The sequence below is a fragment of the Numida meleagris genome, chromosome 2 (genome assembly GCF_002078875.1).
Source record: "Numida meleagris isolate 19003 breed g44 Domestic line chromosome 2, NumMel1.0, whole genome shotgun sequence".
Classification (NCBI taxonomy): Eukaryota; Metazoa; Chordata; class Aves; order Galliformes; family Numididae; genus Numida; species Numida meleagris.
In genome coordinates, this window is record NC_034410.1 from 90,389,298 (window position 1) to 90,408,520 (window position 19,223).

The 19,223-nt window shown below is 44.4% G+C and overlaps 1 protein-coding gene across 1 annotated transcript; it reads left to right on the top strand.

The window, feature by feature from the left end:
* On the top strand, window positions 2,150-13,053 carry FAM69C (family with sequence similarity 69 member C). Its single transcript, XM_021388924.1, has 4 exons — window positions 2,150-2,386; window positions 6,970-7,647; window positions 10,959-11,123; window positions 11,853-13,053. The coding sequence occupies exons 1-4, from the start codon at window positions 2,204-2,206 to the stop codon at window positions 12,066-12,068; spliced, it is 1,242 nt and encodes a 413-aa protein (XP_021244599.1). The 5' UTR covers window positions 2,150-2,203; the 3' UTR covers window positions 12,069-13,053.

The following is a 19,223-nucleotide window of genomic DNA, read 5'->3' on the forward strand; positions in this document are numbered from 1 at the left end:
ACATGCTTTACTCTGTCAGCAGCAATTAGAGCACTCAGCTATGCCACCTGACCAGAGCTGAGATACCCATAGCTTGATCTTAGCTCAAAACCAAGAGTAACTAGAATTTATTTTCAGAACGACGCAAATGATACATATACAGAACCTTACAGATGTGAAATGGTAATACATAATGTCCTCTGGGGGAACACTGACACAGAGAGAAGCCAAGGTCCGTGTTTTAAAAAATGAAATGGAAAAATATATATAGCTTTTGGTAGTGCCTAAACTATTAAACAAACAGTTCTGTACCAAGCTGTATGGAAACATTCCCCGGCCACCTGTGACCTCTTCCATGTAGGACACATCTCTGTCCATAAGTTTGCTCCAGATGCTGTTGCAGCAGATCTGCACTTGTTTGGTGCAGCAGCAGCAGCAGCCAGTGCTGGCTGGCTCAGCTCGTGCCCGACTGGTCCTCCCTATAGGGGAACCTCAAAGGAACCCTATTGCCTTTCCCCATATGCTGCCCAAGAATTTCAAGACGAACCCCCAAAACTTGTAGGAGAGCTTCAGAAAGAGTCTGGAATGAGACAAAGAGATGGGATTTGAAGTTTTCAGATCCCGGATCCCAGTCAGACTTTCCTGCTTGCTACATCCTCTGGAAACGCACTGTATCCCTGTTGCCTCAAAAGGCGCCGTTCTCTAGGTAGAAGGACCAGAGCGGGAAAGAAAATGTGAGGAGGATGGCCATAGACATGTGGAGAAATGAGATGGTAAGAGAGAAAACAAAACACTAACAACAAAAGATGTGACAAGGCCCCTCCGCCCTCTGAAAGAAAAATTTCCCCCTCACATCTAATATCTAAATCTCCACTCTTTTAGTTTAAAACCATCCCCCCTTGTCCTATTGCTATCTGACCTTGTAAAAATCTTTTCCCTCCTATTTATAATCTCCCTTAAAGTACTGGAAATCTGCCATGCGGTGTCCCTGCAGCCTTCTGTTCTTCAGGCTGAACAAGCCCAGCTCCCTCAGCCTGTCTTCTTAGGAGAGGTGCTCCAACCTTCCCCTTATCACCTTAAATTAATGGACTAAGAAAATGTGCCCTGGGGTAACTTACACAAGGCACACATTAAAATTAGTCTACTGCATTATTTTCTAGTTTTCCATCCATGGGCCAGACTGCTATTCTTACACATTTGGGTAAATAATTTACCCTCTAAGTGGTTTCCTTAACTACAATTCATCTTCCTGCTAGGGGATTGCAAGTAGCCTGAAGTAACCATCTATACAAGGGAAAGAAAATGCATCTGGTCCTTTTTCCACTATATCTGACAGCAAACCTGAGTCAGACACCCTTATTTCTTTACTCAGAGGGCAGTGAGGCGCTGGCACAGCTGCCCAGAGAAGCTGTGGGTGCCCCATCCCTGGAAGCGCTCAAGGCCAGGTTGGATGGGGCCCTGGGCAGCCTGAGCTGGTGGGGGGCAGCCCTGCCCACGGCAGGGGGTGGGGCTGGGTGGGCTTTGAGGTCCCTTCCAACATAAGCCATTCTGTGATTCTCTGAGTGCACCGAGCTGCCTGCCGCTGCCCCCGGCCGCCGTGGAGCCGTGAGGTGGCAGCGGTGCCGCAGAGCTCCTCGGCGGTACGGGATGGGGCTGCGGAGCGGTGGGAGCTGCTGTGAGCAGCCCAAGGGGCAGCCCATCATGGGAGTGGGGTTAGTAAGCGGGCACCCATCCTCGGCAGGATCAAACTGGACGAGAAGTTACTGCAGAATAAACAACTTTTTTTTTTACTTCTTTTTCTTCCATTTAACGGGAGCTCTCCCCAGGAGCCGTCCATCTCCGGGCTGCCCCTTTCAGAGTGTCAGGCAGCCGCCGGGATGAGGAGGGATTCCCACAGCAGCCCCCGCCCGCTTTCAAGACCCTTTTTATTCCCGGGTGCGAAACTTGGAGGGGAAGGGGGAGGCGGAGGGGGGGAGAAGCCGCCGAGCAGCTCCATCGGCAGTGGCAGGGACCGCTTGGCACGGGGAGAGCAGACAAAAGAAGGCGGAACTACGTGGCTTCAATTCAAAAGGAGAGCTCCGGGCTCCGCGGGGACGGCACCGGCCCGGGGCGGGGGCGGCGGCCGCGGGGAGGCGGCGGGGAGGGGGGCGCCGGGCGATGGACGCCGGCACGGAGCGGGGCGAGGGCGCGCTCGGAGCTGGAGCGGCCCGGCCCGGCCGCGGCGATGAGGGGCATCCCGGGCTGGAGGAGGCTGCGGCTCACGGGCTGGCGCCGGTGCGCCCTCGCGTTCCTCCTCGCCTGGGCCGCCGGCTGGGTGGTGCTGAGCGCCCTGCTCTTTCTCCTCCACGGGAGCGTCTTCTCCGAGCGCTGCACGGACGAGGACGGGCACCGCATCCTGGCCAGGCTGGTACGTGCGCCCCGACGGGGGCTGCGCCGTCGGCCGCTGCGGACGGGGGAAGCTCCCGCAGCACCCGCCCGCGGCACGGAGAGTGGGTGCGCTGCCGGGGCCGCTCGGGAGCGGGTAGCCCGCCCCGGCGTGCTTCGGTCGGGAAGGTGCTCGTAGGGAAAGCGGCTGTTTGGGAGCGCTGCGCGGCTCGGGCTGTCTGCCTCACGTCTGGCACATCTCAGACGCGGGGCTTCGGGATTCACGGAAGGGTTCCTGAATAGTCCTTAACATCGAGCGACCTGAAAATGAAAGAAAATAGAACCGATTTTTACGGTTGTGTAGGAAGCGCTCGGAAAAGAGGAGCAGCATGGGTTAAGGCTTTGAGGTTGTTTCTTAATTAAGGCATTTGTAGTGTCGTTGGTTAACGGGAAAAAGGGGAAAGGGAAAGGAAAAGAAAGGAAAGGAAAGAGGGAGGAATGGAAGGGGAAAGAAAGGGAGGAATGGAAGGGGAAAGGGAAGGAGAAGGGAAGGGGAAAGGGAAAGAGAAGGAGGAATGCTGATAGAAATGAAATAATCTGCAGCAAGCAAGCGTTGCTCATAAAATGCCCTAACGTCTGTACAATAGAGGAGGAACAGTGTCTGAGAATGCTGGGTTCATCTGCGTTTTCAAGGTGTGCAACCCACAGTCTTCCCAAATGGCATTAGAAAGGGATTGTCCTTCTAGTGAAATGGTTAGAAAATGAGCTCAGCTTCATCATCAGCCCAGAGCTGGGTCTTTATGCACCTCCTGATCACTGTGAGAGTCCCACAGCTGTTTAAAGTGCAGCTGGTTGGCAAAATGATCTGGTAGCTGTGGTATAACACCTCTTACAACGCAAAACTGACTTCCAAGGGAAACTACACTGCCTGTCATCCGCACTGTTTTCAGTAGATCAAAATATGAGCTATTTTAAAGAAGTGGATGAAAATTGCATGAGTATGTGCCCTTGTAAGTGGTATTTCTAAGGATTTATGTCCATCTTCTGAATAAAATGTACCATTATCTGGACGTGCGTTGTTCTGGGAGGGCCCAAGTAGCCCTGTGCATTTTGCAGAGGTGAACATAAGCTCTCCAAAAGACTGCTTCCTTTTTCCTAAAATCAGTCCCAACTTTGCTTATACTGAACAAAATAAATAGTACAGTGATTGATTTTCTTTTTCCCTGGAGGAGTTTGATGCCTCCCAAACCTTGATCAGTATTGCATTTACGTAGGAGTACGTAATAAGAAGACAGGACTCATTCTCAGGCCTCATATACACACCAAGTGATGTTGGTACAGTAAATTATTTAAATTAATGTAAACTCTAGGTAGAGTTTATGTTAATTTAAACTTTTACATGAAGTTAAACCCAGCTTTTTTAGCTTATCTTGGTGTACTGAGGTTATGAAAAATTATGCAGCCAATTTAAACAGAATCAGATGACAGAGTCCAAGCCCCGCTTATATTTGCATTCTTAGGTTGTAAAGCTGTTTTTCTATACGGCTTTTTGCTTAGTATCACTTCCATATTTGGGGTTTAAAAGTCTGCTACTTAGTGGCATTCAAAGGGCGCCCATTAGGAAGATTTAAACTATCTCAACAGATCTCTGAGTGCAGCCATTAGGACAGAGATGTCAGTGTGGAGGACCATTCCTAGATTTCTTTGGACTCCAGTTCTCCTTTTTGTCATAAGTCATCGTGAGGAAGTAAAATCTTGTATGGTGAAAGTTGCAGATGGGGAAAAGGTTCCCGAGATGGTAAATAATAGAGGCCGTCTTTCTGTTGCAGGGTAATCTGAATCACCCGCCTAAAAGTTTTCAGTCCACAGAAATTGCATTAATGCAAGCTAATACTCTGGGGAGCAACGCCATCAGGATGGAAGACTGCCCTGTGAAACTGCATGGCTTTGGAAAAGGATGTGGGGATCAAATAAGTGCTTCAGTATGAGCTATCAGCGCAGAACGTGGCAAAAAGGGTGGTAGGAGCTCTGCATGTATCCTTAAGTGAGAATTAGGGAAGGGCAGTTACCTTTGCAGCACTAAACCATAGCATTCAGTTTTGATGTTGGTGCCGCTAAGATGGGTGGGAGAGAAATTGGAAAGAAGAAATGGAGAGGGAGTAAAAGCACAGAAATGATCCAAGGGCTGAAAACACAGTGATCATAGCGAGGGGCTGGAGGAGCTAAGCTGGAAGCGTTATGCTTATGGCAAAACATGAAACACCATAAGTGGGAATAACTGGGCTGAAGTACTGAGGACATGAAGTTGAAGTCAGTCTTTGCTGACCTTCAAAGTTATAATATCCAGGCAAATGAGGACATTTTTAAAGTCATTGAGTGCCTTTAAACTCACCTACTCACTCCATTATGTGAGTAGACGCTCTTGAAAATTGTCCAGAGTGCTCAGTTGCTTTTCATTATTTGAGGAAGCCTGTTTGAAATTCTTGCTTGTATTGGTGACCAATAGAGGGTGGTATTTCTTGAAGGCTAGTTTGTGCTTAATCATTATGAGAGTAGGAACTCCTTGGCTAATTTCTCTTTGCAAACATTGCACAGTTTCAGTGTAAGAAGAATCAGAGACTGTTTGTCAGATACTGGTTCAAATGGAACAGCAGACAAGTCCTGAACAGCAGCCATGTTCAAAAATGACTCAGCTCCTGTGTCTGGGAAATATGAGACTATTTTTTCCAAACTGGTTTTTCTTATTATTGCTGTTACGTATGACATGATGGCAACACGAGGAAACAAGCTTCATGTTCACATTTGACTGCAGGTCTCCTGGGCGTGTGTTCTACTAGGTGTGAGATGTACAGCAAAACTGCCCACAGGGGCGGGGGTTCAACCGTGTTGACCCATATTCTCAATTCTGGCATAACAAGAATTTGGCTATAGTTTTCTCAATAGAAGAGCAATGATTTTAAAGGTAATTATATTTAGGCTCCAAAACAAAACATATTTCCTACTTAAAAAGGGAAAATAAATTTGTGTTGCATTCATAGGAGCAGATTTTCACAAACAAGATCGTTGATCTGTGTGCTCTGACAGCCCAGGGAGTCCGCCAGGGAGACCATCCTGTGGCTGCAGATGTGTGGGTTTTGCACAGGTACATCACCCTGAGCTGAAGGACTTCACTTACATGGCTACCCTTGCTGGCATTGGATGTTCTCTTTTGGGCCATGAGAACATTGCAGTGTGTGTGTATATATATATATATGTGTGTGTGTGTATACATATATATATACTTTGTGCCTGTCTGATCTGCACCCAGTGAGCTGTGTTAGCCAGTTTAGCACCATTCCCTGCAGCATTCCTGGATTTTAGACGTAGTCCTGCACCCACTCTCCGGTGTGATTTTTAACATTGGACATAGAATGCTGCCTGGCATCAGAATTCATTCCCTTGGTGTGACACCACAGAGGCTACTCTGAGAAAATACATTGCTTAAATGTTATGCGCATGTTTCCTGTTTATGTAACGGCAAGTTAGGAATGAGGTGGGGGTCAGGCAGCCGGTGTGAGCGTTCTATGTGCAGTGGGAGCTGCCAGCTTGTTTCAATGAAAGTTTAAATGCCAGAAAGCAATGAAGAAAGCTGACGCTGTCAAGCCGTCTCCCAGCTGTTTGGCTTTCTTCACCACCACAGTCCATTCCCCTTGCACCAGAGACCGCTGATCTCTCCCACTGCTGCTTCGCCCAAAGAAGTCCCTGCAGCTGCGTTTCTGAATGCCCACAGGAATATAGGAACGGCCTGCGCTTTTGGAAGTGACGGCATGGAAACAATTATGGGTTTAGGGAAGGATCGGTGGGGGAAACCTTGCAATTCTTTTACAAATTTGCAGTGACCACTTTACTATCAAACAGCAGTTCCCAGGTTGCAGTGGACTGCTTTCCTCTATTTTTTTTTTAAATATCTATGCAGTTCATATTAAAATGTCAGTGGGGACAGTGATTAAGTACATATGAAAACTGGGCAAGTCATTTTGTCCAACAGCACGTACATATTTAAGAAGTCTGAAAGTTCTTGGTCCAAGTGGTTTGGAGTGCAACCTCTTTGTTTTGAGGCAGTGCAGAAAGAGGTTCTTACAACTTCATTCAGGGCACGCTGAATGCAAAGGTGACACATAGGACTGCTGAGGGTCCCAGCAACCCAGATACCCCTCCTCTCCTACGGCTTAAGAGGAGATGTCTACGTTACACTGTGCCTAGCTTTCCAGAGAAGTTCTGAGTTACACTGGAAGTCATCCCCTGTATCTTAAATCATTACAGCCCAGAATCTCATGTAGCGTGCTTATATGTGTTGAAAGTTTGTCCTGCTGAACTCCTGTGTGGTGAAAACTTGAGAGTAACCTGAAAAAAAGCCTGCCCTTTACCATTCCCCAAATCTCTGTTTTGAAGGAAGACTCCCCATAGCAGAAGTCTCTAGAGACTTCTGAAAAGCCACTGAATCACCCAACAGCTGTAGAAGGTGTGTGCTTCACAGCTGCTACAGCCCTCTTGAGCTTAGAACCTTAGAACCTTTGCTGCTTTTCTGATGTTCTTCTAAGCGGTCCATGGGCATATGAATATGAATGTTCTGCTCTTTCACTCCAGTGCCTTGACTACAGCAGTGGAGCCCTGACTGGCGACCTCTGTGAAGACCTGTGTGTGGAGCAGAAGCTGGTGTACAAACACTGCCTTTACTACGACAGAGGTAAGAAGGTCATCCAGGCTGACTGGAGAGGCCAGCCCATCATCCTGAAATCCAAAAAGGAAATCTTCTCCAGCTACCAGCATCTCAGTATGCTGGACGAGGTGGAAACACAGGATATTCCTGAAACAGAGATTCTGCTGATGGTAGCCTTGGAGGTCAAAAATGTTCTGGGGCTAGAACTGTCTAACAATAGCACAGGGCCCCTGTGGACAAGGAGGAAAGGACCACATTGGAAAGCGCAGGTGGCCAGCATGTGGTCCTTGCTCCAGCAAGAGGAATATATTTTCTTCAGTTTGCTGCAGGACTTCAGCAAACATGTGCTACGAATTATTGGCTCTTGTGGACATTTCTATGCCGTGGAGTATCTTACAGCTGGACATGCCTGGCACAAAACTGTTTTTCCCTTGGAAAACATAGTAGGTCCCTCCCTTGCTGGCCGCAGAAGCAGAGTGAGAGCCATCATTGACATTGCACTCAGCTTTCTGGACATGGTGCAACATTTTGATAATGATTTCTCTCATCGCCTACACCTGTGTGACATCAAGCCAGAAAACTTTGCTATCAGGCATGATCTTACGGTAAGCTGGGGCTTTGGGCTTAAGTTGCGGATATTTGAGGTTAAATTCTAATCTGAAAGTGGCAGAGTAAAAAATGACAGTTCCCTCCTCACACAGTTCTCCACCAAGCTTTTGCAAAACAAACATATTTAAAAGTGACATGGGAGCTTCTTCACTGCTTTTTGCTCTTTGTAATGCGTGCAGCCCCTTCAGAGCACTAGATCCTGCTGCTTGTTTTGAGGACTATTTATTCACTTCTGATTTGTTTCACCTGCTCAAAGGTATTGACACTGACAGGGTCATATCCTTTGGATGTGATGACGGATGCCTCCTGAAGGCAAGGAGATCTCAAAAGCTTTAAATGAAGCTGTAACTTGAGTCATGGTAATTATTTCTGGTAGTGATGCTGAAAGGAACACTAAGGCTGAATCTTCTGGTCTGACAGAAGGGGAACTCCCTGCATACAAACATACACATCTTTCTGCTTTAGTCTTCAGCTTATCCAATATGGAAATGACTCAAGGATGAAACTCCTTGGTACTGTTACTGTTTTATTTTTCATTATATGACTGTAGATGTTTTCTAAGTGGTGATATAGCACACCACCGTGTTGCTGCATATATCTTGCGTTCGTTCTGCAGACAGGAATTCTACCGATTTCAGTGGGAATTGTGTGTATGGATTGGAGCCACTGTGTAGTGTTTGAACCAGACTTGCAATTTGCAGTGACGTTGATGGAGTTCCTGCACTTTGAGTGAATATAAAGAGTTTTCAGGAACTTGTATGCTGTTATCAGAACTCACAAACACTCAAGTCTTCAGAGCACTTGAGAAACATAACCTAAACTTCTAGTCATTAAGAGCAATTAGAGTGATTCCCCTTCACCTTCCTTTCACTTACATTGTTTATTCAGGTGCAGTACAGCAGCTGAACAGGGAACGGGTGGGGAACTATGGCAAGAAACTGAGAAAAGCATGCCTGTACTTAGGCGTTGTAGAATATGACAGAGGTTCTTCAAGGCAGGCTTTACCGATCTTTTTCAGTTATGCCAGGCTGTAGCTGCACGTGAGCACAAGCTAGAACATCTGTTTTGCTGTCTATTTAGAGAAAATGAGATCTCATTTAGAAGGAGAGAATGTGACTTCTATTACAAGTCCTCTTGGCGAGGCTTGGTTCTCCAGGATTCTTCCATGAGTTCTGGGGTCTGAAGAGACAGCGGTCACCTTCTGGTACTGGAAAGCATTCTCAGGTAGCATTTTCTAGGAGAATTAATTACAACAGCAACAAAAACAACAAAGTAAGCCGTTGCTCACACATGGTTCTCCCAGTTGCACATTACTTACAGCCCGTTGTGTGATGGTATCCCCTTCTGTCACCCCACTCGGATGAGGCAAGAGATACACACAGCCAGAAAGCTGAGGAGGAAAACAGAGATAGCTTCTGCTGAGCGACTATGGGAGGAGAGGGAGAAGTAGAAATACTGGGCTGTGTTGTCAGTTGCCAGAATTGGGACACAGAAAAGGCAGCTTCTCTTTAGTCCTTCCTGTCTGTTTGAACCAATTTTTTTACTTGCTTGTTTTTGTACTCTGTATAGGATAATAATAAAACTGCATAATAGCGTTATTACTTATCTCAGTAATGAGACTGCTAATGCTCAAAGAAATGCCTGGCACGCAGTCATTTTGAGAATTATTTTAAAATGATGGGGATAGCTCTCCAGCCCGCATTCCAGCCTTCGCATGCCGCTCCTGCAGTACAGGAGGGTAGAGTCCACTGCCTTGGTAAGTCATCCAGACGGCTCTTTTTCCTAGCAGAACAACTGACGAGATTGTCAAAGATGTGCAGTATTGGCAGAGAGCCACCAGGAAGTTTGTGCGGTGACCAAAGGACTGGGGAAATTCTGCACAACTTTTAATGTCTCTTTGCCCTGCTCTTGCGCCAAATGCATCTTTCTTGGCCAGATAACAAGAAACTCCAAAGAAGTGAACATCAAAACTGCAGAAAGCTTAAGGGAGGAAAAAAAAAAAAAAAAAGCCTGTCGAAACCTGTGAATCTCCCTAGGCTACATCATGACTATCAAGCTCTCCAAGGAGCTTAAAAATACTCAAGTTTTTAAGCTATGCCTCATCTCTGCCTCATCTCCTTAAGATTTTCCTTGGGGAAAGAAAAAGGAAAAACATTAAAAAAAAAAGAAAGCATAAAATTTAGATTAGACCTTGCTCTTTTGCCTATGGAAGGTTTGTTTGGCCCTCTACCAGACCAGACATCTTTAGTTCCTGGGGATGATCCAGCTGGTGCTACAGCGACAGTGCAGTTTCACATGTTATTTAGGAGGTTGAATCTTAAAAATGAGACTATCCTTTGTGCCTGTGTAACTCTGCTTTGCCCAAGTCCCAGATGCCTCCCTCCCTGCAAAATTATTTTGGCCCCTATGAGACTCTCTGAGGGAAGGTTCCGAGTGCTAAGTGCTAAGCTTGGCTCTGAAGGTGTGCTGATGGCTGCGTTCATAGCACCATAGGGTGACTGTTTTCACTGTGTTCACCCATAGTTGGTCTACAGTCAGGCAGCCGCCATCACCTTACTGTCTTCCCTTCTTCCCTTGCTTATTTCTGAGGTCTCTGAAGTGAAGTATTCACGTGTGGAGTGACACTGACAGAAACTGAGACTCCAGCCATTCAGTCCCAGAATGGTTTCAAATCTATGCCAGGCAGCAGCACAATAAATGACTAAAATTGTAACTAACAGTCCCAGCAACTTCAGGGATCTGTTTCTACAGCTGAACAGGTGAATGTGGTTTCTACAACCGAACAGGTACAAACCCACTAAATGCAATGGCAGGTCTGAGAAGCCATGCCACTTGAGGGTACTTCTGCACATCACAGTGCTCCTCTCCACGGTGGTAAAGTCATGGGTTTAGTCTGGAAAGGCAAATTGCAAAATGATACCATCTGGCCTGTGGGTAGACTTGTGACATCATATAATTAAAAGGTTGAGCTGCCATCTGCATAAACTGCAAAAACAAGTAAATCAATCTCCAAGTGGGATAGTTCTGGTTTAAGGCAAATCAATCCAGCTGACCCCAGGGATGCATACTGTCCACAGATAATTTTCTCCTTCCTGCTGTCTTGAGTATTGGCTGTTTTTGTTTAAAATGTGGTATTCATAAGACTACTGCTGCTCAGTTAAGCGAAAGAAAGCCCTTTCATTGAGATCCCAGTTCTCTGCTGTGCTCTCTGCACAGCATTTCCCAGAGAAAGCAGCAAAGGAATGCTTGCTCAGCCCTATCCACAGCCTGTGCTGTGCCAGTTTTGATGGGTTGTTTTGATCCACAGGTGGTGGCCATCGATGTGGATATGGCCTTTTTTGAACCCAAAATGAGGGACATCCTTGAACAGAACTGCACGGGGGATGAAGATTGTAATTTTTTTGATTGCTTTTCAAAATGCGATCTGAAAATCAGAAGATGTGGAGCACAGAGAGCCAATAACAACTTGCAAGTGAGTAGAAGTAGACACAGCCGCTTTATGCTTCCCTTTCTTTTAAAATCACGTTGACTATAAAATGTATGGTATGTACTAGAACACTGTGCAGTGCATGTAGGCACATTTTTAAGCATGGCCGCTTAAGTGCCAGTCCCATGCAGAAATCACATCCTGGGGCATGCTGTTATTTGCTGTGTTTTCACATAGCTGCTGCAGATGCTGTTTGCCTAGTTCCTCAGTTAGGAGAGTAGAAGTAAGAGGAGCAGGGAATTTATCATTACTGCCTCGACTAATAGTAAAGTCCAGGCTGTGTACCTGTAAGCAGTGGAAGGTTATGGCTGTGATTCTCTGCTCTACAAATGGAGTAGGCAGGTGAAGTGGAGAGAGGGGTCCATCGGGTTCATGGCCTTGGTATGAGCTGTCTTATAATTCACTCAGTTTGCACTGCTGCAATGTACTAATTCAGCACAGAGGCCGGGGAGAGCACAGCTTGGCTGTGCTTTGCCTGTTTCTCCCCTCCCTACCCTCACCATTTCTTATGCAGAAGCACAAGGGGATTCCTCAGCTAGAGGATAGCCTCTATACAAGTTCCTTTTCTTTATCTTCCTCTATGAATGGCTAGAGGCATTTTGGGTTCAGCTGATACAAGAGTAGAGACGTTTGGCTACAGTCCCAGGGAAGCAACAGGGCGTTAGTTACAGCTCCTGCAAGACAGCAATCTGCTCTTTTTTTTTCTTTCCTCAGGTCATTTGTGACAAAATATTCCGTCGCTGGTTTTCTCCAAGTCTCAGAGGACCACTGGTTTCCTTCCCGCTGCAGCCGCAGTTGCAGAAAGCTGTGCAGGAGTGTGCAGAGCTGGGGCATGTGGATGCTACCATGCACCAGAGAACTCTGAAGTCTCTCACTGAATTATATCATCTGCTTCGGGTCAGCCAACAAGAACTGCAAAGGGCGGAGTAGACACAAAAGGCAGAGCTGCAGAGGCCACAGCACAGCCACTGCTAAGGGATGCTGTACGCGAGGCAGCCTGTGCTGTCTCTCCTCCATCCCTCCTACCCACTGTGTATTACATTCATAGCACATAGATTGTTTTCCAGCTATGCAAATGAAATTCATGGCTGCAGGTGCAGCATGTGCTGTTAATATCCCTTGAAATATGAAATTGTTTTACATTACCTGATTTCATTCTTGTTTATTTTCCTGTGTTCTCCATTGACATTCAGGGCATCATTTGCCTACCCCAAGAGCTGTAGTTACTGCTCAGATAGCATCTGAGTGCAGTGCTCCGAGTGATGATGCGTTTATGTATGGATGGGATGGTGCTTTGAAGATGAAAACTGGAAGTGCAGCAAAACTAATACCAATCATGAACAAAGTGGTGGGATGGGTGCGGATAAGTACATGCATGATGTTTGTTTTTATTGTAGAATTAGGGTTTTAAAAGTAAAGACTGAGTCTTCAGTTAAAAATTCAAAATCAATCAATCAAAAATTGAGCTCAAACAGGGAAATCTCACATGGAAGAGTAGCTTTTGTACAAATCACTCCTTTCTGATGTTCCCAAACAAGTTCTCTGGTGTGTTACATTACTTGTACCACAGCTAACTTTCTGGGGAAAAATTGTGTGAAGATACTTAGGGCTTTACTAGAGCAAAATAACTGTACCCATGTTTAGTTCCCATGTGGATACTTATATTCTACAGTGAAGAAAACAACATGACTTTTCCCATGTGAGCAAACCCTCAGACACTTGAACATCAGAGCACTTGGTAAGAAGCACAACTTTGACAGAGAGCACGACTGCCCAGGAATGCCAAAAATCTGTCCTTTGCACTGAACAGAACAATATCAAGACCTTGACATTTCTTACTTGGTATTAATGTTATGAACAAAAAGAAATTTTCAGCAGAATTCCCGATCTTGCAAACAGCTACATAAATAAAGGCTCCTAGATTTCTTTAAAATCATTAACTTTGCCTTTCTGACTTTGTAGTAGGGGCTGGAGAACCTGACATACAGGTTCAGAAAACAGAGTATTTATTTAGTCTCAGTACCAGGTAATACACCTGTGAGCTGTTTTTCGCATGAAGACCTCACAAACCCCACAAACAAAAATAAACCAACAGCCTGTGACAGCCCTCAGCTCACAGCAGTTCCTCAGCCTTAAGACTGATGGTACCACTTTGTGGATGTGAGACACGTAACAACACTTAGTCTTTTTTATCTATATATCCCTCAGCCTTATCGCAGTCCTGAAGCATGAGAGAACTAATTATACATAAACTTTCTATTTCTGGGCAGCAGTGGTGCTTTGCACGGGTGTTTCAAAGTGATGGCCCATGACCAGAAAAATGAGACCTGCTTAGGAGACCTTGACCCAAAAGCAGCTCAAATTTTCAAACTGGTATTATTAAAAAAAAAACAACAACCCACAACACTATTTTTTTCAATAAACTACTGTAATTTTAAAATTCATTCATGTACTGAAAAGCTTGTAGAGAGGACAAGGTCAGCTGTCTTGTCTGGGGCTGTTCTGAAGGCAAAATGCTGCTCATCCAGAACTAGACTCCAGAGCTCCTATTTTAACAAGCTGTGCTCAGTCCGTGCTTCTCCTCTAGCCTGGCTGACAGTATTATAAGGTTATCCTTTGCAAAAGCAGGAAAGCAGTACAAAACAAGGCACCCAAATTCCAGAGCAAGTCTCAGAACAAAGTTATGAAGTTGATACAGGAGAAAATATTGAAGGAAAGAATCAGGTTGTGTGAAAGAATTGGGGACACATGAAGCTTCTTATGTAGAGAGAAGATGAATAGGAAATGGGAAGAAATACAACTCATGTTGTGAAGTCTTGGTGTATGAGGTAAGTTTGAATAAACTCATTTATTCTGGGGAAGAAGAGGATGAAGAGGGGTACAGTGACTCTTCAGAAACAGAAAGGATGATAAAAAGGAGTGAACTCTTCTGTCCAAATTTTCTTGGTAGACATGACAAGCAATGAGCTTGAAAAAAAAAGACATTCTTTAGAGTCTTTCTGATAGTAAGAAATATGGACCTATGGAACAGATCATTTGAGAAAACTTCTATCTTCATAACTAGCACTTTTTACTGTAGGCTAGAGTGAGTGTCGGTCAGGAATGATGTAAGTGTGGTTATGTCAGTGATCCTGCCTTGACACAGATCTGGTGCCTTCATCCCCAGGTCCAGTGATTCTGTTATTACCACATTATGTTTGTGCTCTTGCAAATCCTACACAAGGGAGCAGGCACTTCTAAGACACAAGGATAAGTGGAAAAAAAAAAAAAAACCTCAGTAAAACGTAACGTAACAGCAAAATGCTGGTGGAATGTCACTTCTCCTTGGCCAGAAGAGAAACTGCCTTTGACAGCTTTCTCCAAACCCTTTGGGACTTAGATGCAGCCACCACTACCTGACAGGGACCTCCTTCCCCCACACCATACACTTTCCCAGGTCATTAAGTTTCATTCCTTCTTGTCATGAGAACAATCCTCACAAACAGCGTCAGAAACCTCTCAGTAGCAACACAGTAGGACTGTGTGTACATGGCCAGGTTGTGAGAGCGCGTATCACTTACACAGCCAGCCCTGGCTGGCTTTGGTACACCTTCAGCGATGAGTGCAGAGATGGGGGGGAATCTAAGAGCCTGATTCTCCGCTGCTTCGTGCACCTTGCAAAGTCACTTGAACCTGGGAAACTGTTGGTCAGAAGGTGCTCCTTTCTGACAAAGCTGCTTTCCCTTTGCCTCAGCACCGACACAAGGAGATAACCAGCTGGCTCATACCTCAGGGCTTTGGCCGGGTCAGGGGGCTGCTGCTGAGAGTCGGGCCTGCTGTTGGGCCCCGGCTGTTTTCCCACTTCATCTCACATTCCTGGTTATGATGTTAATGTGGGCTGTGGTGGTTTCTGCTTGCTTTCTCTCACTTTCAGGTATCCCCAGAGCTGCTGCTACTCCAGATGAAAAATGACTCCTTTTATATAGGTTCACTAATAGCATTTGGCTGTACTGGAAATGGCTACTTAACCCAACAATTCTGTTCCCTTTAAATTGATCTCAGCCCCCATCTCTCTGCCTGGTCAGTCTGTTCCTGAATCCTTTTCTCCCTATAAAAGTGGCACTACCTCTTGATTCATTTCTACCTCTTGCTGTATTCGTGCCTTTCTCAGCAACTTTCTGCCAATATTTATGGCTCTCTGTGAAACAGGAATGACATTAGGTCATTGTTTATTCCTTCTTTGCATCTTAGTTAACAGCAGGTGTTTCAACTCTGCAATAATCTAAATATACTTATCTGTTCCCATAGTTTACAAGAGGTGAGTTCAGCTGGAAGTTTATTTCATAATCTTTTGGAAAAATAAATTCACCCCTTTTCTCAAGATTTTAATAGAACAACTTCTTCTTCAATGCAGATTTTCATCCTTCTGGTATTGTATGCTTTTCAAAAACATTTGCAAGACATAGTCATGCACTAGGGTGATATGTAATGAAACAAAACTTGCCCCAAAGGATTTTCCTGATCTCCTTTGTGCTCTGGAGTTGATACAATGGTGACTAACCCAGAACAGCAGGTCATTACTATAGCCACAGTTTTTCATATAGAGCCTACCTAAACCCTAACAGGAGTTCACTGAGCCCCTTTCACTGAGAGTGTTGAGATGCATTGCTTGAGGCAGCAGTAGGTACAAAACCGCTTGTTTGGGACAGGGGAAGAAGGGAGGGAAGGCTTTATTTCCTTTCGATTATAAACATGGACTGAACAAAACACTTCCAAGTGGTGAAAAATGAGATCAGAATGTAGAAGGAGTTAGGGTCTCTACAGTGATATTTATTTTTTCAGTGGTGAAAAAATGTGGACACAAAATGCCCTTTTCATTTATTTTGTAATTTTCAGAAAAGGAATTGAAGCCATATACCATGCTACCTATCTTTCAGCAGGTCATACTGTGGTATGTAATTGGGTTGGAAGGTGATGAATTTCAGTTTGTAACGAGTATCAGACTGTGACATCAGAACCTGGTGCTTTTAATATCAGCTTCCACATCTGGGCAAGCAACTGTAAGAAAAACCATGACTGCTATCAGTGGAAGCATGCAGTCAGCTTAGCAATCTTGGCAAATGCTCTCAGAAGCCCAGAACAGATGAAAGATGAAATCCACCTCTTGGGGGGTGAGCTGCAGCAGGCCAGAGCAATGAGCAGAGTCAGAAGCCTCTGGCACTGCCACCTCTCCAGATCCTCAGTGAAACCAGGAGAGAGGCCGACACTTTGTTTTGGCTGTTAGCAGCAGAAAAAAGGCTGCAACATCTAGAGAGAAAAAGATGGAGTTGCTTGGAAGAATGAAAATCCAGGATAACTAAATTCAGAACTAAAGCTAATAGGAGACTGTACTGAAAAATCAGGGAATGTCAAGAAATCACTTGGGAAAAAAAAAGCCCAACCATTCCTTCTGTATTTCTTTAAAATGAAAAAGAACAACAGCACAGAGGGTGCCACCAAAGTAATTTGGCGTATGTGTGTAAGGATCTATAATAAGATTGTTGACACAGTATAATGATGTTTGCAGACTACAGGCTGGACAGAATAAAATCATTTTGTGAAAGCTTTCAGAAGTACTGCTTATACATGAGCAGAAAATTGTCCCAATTACAACAGCCTGTAAGAGAAAAAAAAAAAGAATAAAGAAATGAGTGCTTTTTTCAATAAAAGTGTTACATGTTTATAAATGACAATATGGTAAAATGTTGAAATCCCTAGAAAGGTTACGATCCAAAATCTTGTGGAGTTCTTTCAAGTCTGATAAATGAATATCCTGCCAGCTCGGGCCCCTGAGCACCAGTGATTGCTGAGCTCCTTGAAAACTCTGGGATTATTTTGTCCTTCTGAAATAATACTTTGAGCTTCTTTTTTTTGTAAACTGCTGGGGTTTTCTTCCTAGACTACAAATGTGCAGGAGTGGCGATGGCAGCCAGAAGGATCTGCATATGACTGAGTGCATAATCACTTCCACAAGCATCTGCTGCTAGTGCTTTCAAGATACATGTAATCCAAGCTGGAGACTATTGTGAATACCCCTCATTTTCCCTTGCTGGCTCCTTAGCAGTTTGCAGGTAGGTAGTGAGAAACAGAAACCCCCTTTCCACTTAAACTGGTCATAATCTCTCCAAGATTCATGGAACAGCAGGAAAAGACCAAACTGTATTGAGTTCAAAATGGGTTCATTCTCTTAAAGGTATGACATGTAAAGTTATGGGAAAAAACAAAGTCACTTTCTTTCTAAAGTAGAGGATAAATGTAAGTAGCTAAAAAAAGCAGATGTTTCAACCAGTACCCCAAATTAGCATTTGCATTTGTAGAATTCAAAGTCCTCTGCTTCTTTCCCATTCAATAGAAAATAAAGCAGAACATGTTTCCTACCCCAAATTTCCAATATATTCAAATTACTTTTTCTCCATTTCTTTCTGAGACATTTCAGGCCTATCACTGTTCTTAGGAAACAGATTTTGTCCATTGTACCAAGAAAGTTTACACCTGGAAAAATAGTTTCCAAAAATTAAAATTTTCTCTAGTAGAAGGATTATTAAGAACCATTCTAATCTTGCATATGATAGTTGTCAGTGGCTAAATATTTATTACATGAAAAAGGGCCTGATTAATAGACTGAACGTATAGCAAGTAAATATCCATTTCATTACTCCAGTATGCAAAACCTAGCTTTTATCTCATAGAATCATTTGAGTTGGAAGGGACCTTTAAAGGTCAGCTAGTCCAACTCCCCTGCAATGAACAGGCACACCTACAGCTATATCAGGTTGCTCAGAGCCCCATCCAGCCTGACCTTGAGTGTCTCCAAGGTCAGGGCATCCATCACCTCTCTGGGCAACCTGTGCCAGTGCTTCACTACCCATACTGTAAAAATACTCTTTCCTTACATCCAGTCTAACTCTTCCCTCTTTTAGTTTGAAACCATTTCCCCCTGTCCTATCACAACAGACCCTGCTAAAGAGCCTGTCCCTTTCTTTCTTACAGCCCCCTTTTAGGTACTGAAAGGCCGCTATCGGGTCTCTCCTGGAGATTTCTCTTCAGACTGAGCAAATGTAATTATACCAGTAGTATCTAATTCTAGATTACAAATAAATGTTTTGCCAAACTCATGTTCAGATATGCTTTCACATGGATATATGGACTATAGCTAAACGTTGGCAAAACTGTGTATCCAGTCTGGAGCATGGAGGAACAAAAAATAACCCTTACAAACTTACATCCAGGGCCTTTCCTTTAGTCATCCTATTAAATTGTTTGTGGAATAAAGGCAGCAAGTGTGCACATGGACACATGCATCTGTTTGAACTGTAACTTCAGATAACATGTTCACTGAATAATAGAATCATAGAATATTCTGACTTGGAAGAGACCCATAAGGATTGAGTCCAAGTACACAGTATTTTTATTTTTCCTACTATATTCTGTACAAATTGGGCAAATGCAAGATGAATTAGTAATATGAATGAACATCACACCCTGGGCAGGAATAATTAAGAATTAATGGAATGCTTAATCAAATTCCACATTTTTACCCATTGATTTCACTAAGATTTCTTACGTGATTGAAGAGTTAAATTTGTTGGATCAAACTCACATCTCCAGTTCTTAGAAAACGTCAGATGAACAGTAATATATCAGCCAGAGCAATATTGCTGAAGAAGCATTAGTTAATGCAAGTATACTGCATGAATTGCCATTTCAGTAGATATCTCTCAAAAACCAAAGTAGTGAAGCCAAGACTCAGCCAAAGTGATGAGTTCCACTGAAACGCCTGCAGTAGGAATCTGCTAAATAGCAGGGACCCACCTCATTCTTTTTGTGTTTGCTTTCCCTTGCGTATGTACTTAGATGAATTCACGTGTGATATAAGGCATGCTTTAAGGCTCAGGCTGTATCACACTTTACAACAGCCTGACTCATTGACATTTTGGTGTTTGCTCTTGATTCATGTCAGCAGGACAGCAGAAGCTCCTGGCATTTTAAGTAGGCAGGGGGAGGAGTAATATGAGCTATATATTCATTTAATGTGTGTGAAAACACAGATGTTTCACTGTAGCCCAA